Consider the following 3,577-nt stretch of genomic DNA (forward strand, 5'->3'; position numbering starts at 1 on the left):
CCCCCGAGGGCACCTACGTCACCCATGTTAAGGTACAGCTGCCTCCAGGCCCACAGGACACCCACCCCCTGTGCTCAGAGGGGGAGAGTCACCACAGGAGCCCGTGGCCCGTGCAAACCTGTCTAGGATCAGGTCCCAGTGCCGCCAACAGGGACGGGAGTGCTTGGGTCGGCCACACCCCCAGGGCCCCCAGCACCTCGCGCCTGCCAGCCCCCTGGCATTTCAGTCAGGGAGGTGGCCCCCACCGGTGCTGTTTCCCACCAGGGGCTTGAGAGTGAAAGGGTCGCCTGGTGGGCTGTGCACCAGCAGGGGTGACAATGTCCTCTGGTGTCTGACCATGCCCCTAAGTTCACTGAGTGTAGACATGCAGTGGCACGGCCCCGGGCGCTTTCCAGACGTGGCCAAGTCAGGGTAGCTGAGCCCTCCTGGGCCTGAACCCACAGCCGGGATGACGCGTCCCGGGATCACGTGTGCGTGTGAGAACCCTGCCTGACATTGAGCTTCGGCTGCTTGGAGCCGAGGGAACAGGGCTTCAACGAGTGTGACAGGTACCTTCAGATGACGAGAGAAGCTAGAGGTGACACAGGAAGCCGTTCAAGAATAGAAACAGCCATATTAAAAATGAATGAAAAGTACGAAAGTAAGTCATTGAGAGAACCCAACAGATGGGGTACATGCAGTGGGAGAGTGAATTAGCAGTTGGAAATCAGAGTGAAGGAGGCGGCAGGAAAGGATGGAGAGAACCACGGAGACAATGTTTTGCAGAAACGATGAAGATAAATGTCTCTAAAGTAAAGAAGGAAGAAAACCTTGACGGAGGGGCCCATACAGGGGGAGTCAGGGTCTCCCATCCCACACTCACTGTAGAGAAATGTCAGAACCTCGTAGAGAAGATGCTGAGGCCTTCCAGAGACAGGATGCTGAGCCAACTCCCACGGAATAAAACCCCCTTTAGTCTCAGAGTTCTCCGGCACGACGCCGAATGCAAGAAGTCAGTGAGATGACATTTCAGACCATTGAGGGAAAACAACTGTAAACATGCTCCTTCTAAATCCAACTGGACTGTCATTCGTGCATGAGAATGTAATAAATATTCTTGGCCAGAGGCTTGAAATGTTGCCGTACAAATACCAGAGTGGACATAATTTTGGAAGAAAAGTCCGAATAGTAAAATAAGTGAACCCAGGAGAAGCAGCAGGGGGTAAGGGAGGTGCACGTGATCGGATAATTTGGTGAGGCTTACGGGTGGATGTACCCAAACGCCGCCGATGGCCCTTAAAGCACAAGCCACTGTTGGAAACAGCGATAAGCGCGTTGCGATTTACAGCACGTTAAAAATAGACGCACACAGGCAATGACCCAGTTTCAAAGATCACAAAGGACAGCAGCTGACCATCACACCCCTTAGAATGGTGGTTCGATGGGCCGGGAGGAATCCCAGGCAGGGGTGAGGGGGTGGGGGAAGGAGCCTGTTTTATAAACGAAATGTCGGTGCCAGCCATGCCCTCTGCTTCGGCTCCTGCGTCGCTCTCGGCGTGGCTGTCCGGTCCTCGGTGGGATTGGGAGCGGGGCTTCGTACTTCCAGGTGGCCGTTTGCAGATCTCTGCAGATGGTGCATCTGCCCGGGGCCCTGTCCTCCTGTCACTAGGCATCCTCCGTGCCTCCCCACAGCATCCCGTGATGGGGACGCCGGCCCCCATGCAGCTTGGCCTCCTGGGCCCAGGCGCCTGTGTCTGGGGCGCCCTGGGGGCAGGGCCTGGAAGTGTTGAGTGAATAAAGGAGCGCCCCTCCACGTCTGTGCCCATCCCCAAGGAAGATTGCGGGTCCCAGGTCCGCCCTCACCTGCTTTCCTCCTGCAGGACGCCAGGCAGCACTTCAGCGAGTCCCTGGGCAGCCTGTCCTCCGGCCGGGTCGCCATCGCGGGCATGTCCGTCGTGAACCTTAAGCTGGCCGTGTCCATAGCTCTGCGTTTCTCAGCCACCAGGCGTCAGTTTGGACCAACAGACGAGGCGGAAGTGCCGGTGCTGGAGTATCCGCTGCAGGTACAGCTTCCACAGGCGTGAGTTCACTTTCTTTCTGTTCCGCGTGCAGACATACCTCCTCTCTTAGGTCGCTACACCTGGGTTACTGGTTGCTGATCAGGCCTCTTCAGGATTTAACAGAGGGAGTGACAGACACTCACAGGGAAGGAGTGCGGCGTCTGGGGCCGCACGTGGTCTCGATAAATGGTCTTTAGTTGAACAGGAGTGTGTACGACCAGCAGGAGGCACTCTGGTGAGGCCGAGGGAGCAGGTGTGCACACTCATCCCACCTGCAGGACCCTGAGCGTCCAGGACGCGCTCCAACGCGCTCGTCCCATCCCTGGGAAGTGACCCCAGGACACAGCGGCTGAGTGTGCAGCACTGTTCGTGGTGACGTCCTTTAGCAGAGGGGACGCTCGCTTTCCAGGTCCTCCGAGATGAGGCAGCCCTCGATGGCAAAGGTGCAACTCAGGCTGAGCATCACCTGGACGCCGGGGCGGGGTGGGGGACGCATTTTATCACAGTGAGCCCCCACCGGTGCCCCTGCGTCCCCAGCCCTTCCGTGCGCACCATGCAGCTGCCCTGCACACCAGGTGGGCTGGGGATCCAGGTGGGTCCCCGAGGCTCGAGTCAATGGCTCCTGCCAGAGTCAGCAGCTAAATCGGACCCAGGTCTTGGCCAGTTAGGCCTTAGCAAAGGTGTATCTGAGCGAAAGTTTCAGGAAATTGTAACTGAATCGAAGTTGTTTCTTTTAACACTTCTTTTACCATGGCCGTGAACCTGTTTTAATACCAAATAAACAAGTAAGGAAAAGCCCAGTGCCTGGCTCATGCCTGGCTGGCACACAGTGTCCACCACACCACTAACCCCGTGGCCTTGGTGAGGTCATGGCACGTCCGACTGCCTGGGCATCAGGCCTGGCTCAGCAGTCACGAGAGCCCACCTGAGCCACATGCTTGGGCTCCTGACCCCAGGTCCACCCCCTCCCTGCTGTGTGTCCTTGGGCAAGCCACTGAACCTCTCTGTGCTCTAGTTTTCTCCTTTGTAAGTTGGAACTGGTGATAATACCTCTCTGTGAGTGGCTGTAAGGATTAAATACGTTAGTGCATGAGTAGCAGTTGGCACCGTGACCACACCCAGGAAACGGCAGGTGACCATGGTGCTGCCGACGGTGGCACCTGTCTCCCAGGTCCTTTCAGGCTCCCCCGCTCCATCCACGCGACAGCGGATGTGCGCTGGTGAAAGAGACACCCTCCCTCGGCTCTCCATGAGCCTGTTTCCCCGTCTGGCTCGGGGGGTGGTCGCTACATTCCCCGTAGGCTCCCAAAGCACAGGCATCGCCGGGTGGGCCCCGCGCTCAGGCGTGGCCTCCTGGCTTTCTTAGTTCTCTTGTAGATCAGCATTTGCTCTGGCTCAGGGGTCACGTGGATGGGAGAGCAGTGAGGGGGCCATGCAGGGTGGTGCACGCGGCACAGTTTCTCCTTGAGTGGGGTCGTCAGGGTGGTGCAGGAGACCTGGCCGCACTGGAAGAGCGCCGGGGGGCAGGCGCCGTGGGG

The 3,577-nt window shown here is 58.2% G+C and overlaps 1 protein-coding gene across 1 annotated transcript in view; it reads left to right on the plus strand.

Moving 5' to 3' along the window:
- ACOX3 (acyl-CoA oxidase 3, pristanoyl) overlaps positions 1–3,577 on the plus strand; it is a 43,727-nt gene that overhangs the window by 16,417 nt on the left and 23,733 nt on the right. The window contains 2 exon segments of the mRNA XM_007456864.1: positions 1–32; positions 1,860–2,042. The exon segment at positions 1–32 is cut by the window's left edge and continues 25 nt beyond it. Of these exon segments, the coding sequence (XP_007456926.1) occupies positions 1–32; positions 1,860–2,042 (215 nt within the window).

This window comes from Lipotes vexillifer, unplaced genomic scaffold, assembly GCF_000442215.2.
Source record: "Lipotes vexillifer unplaced genomic scaffold, Lipotes_vexillifer_v1.1 scaffold63, whole genome shotgun sequence".
Taxonomy (NCBI): Eukaryota; Metazoa; Chordata; class Mammalia; order Artiodactyla; family Lipotidae; genus Lipotes; species Lipotes vexillifer.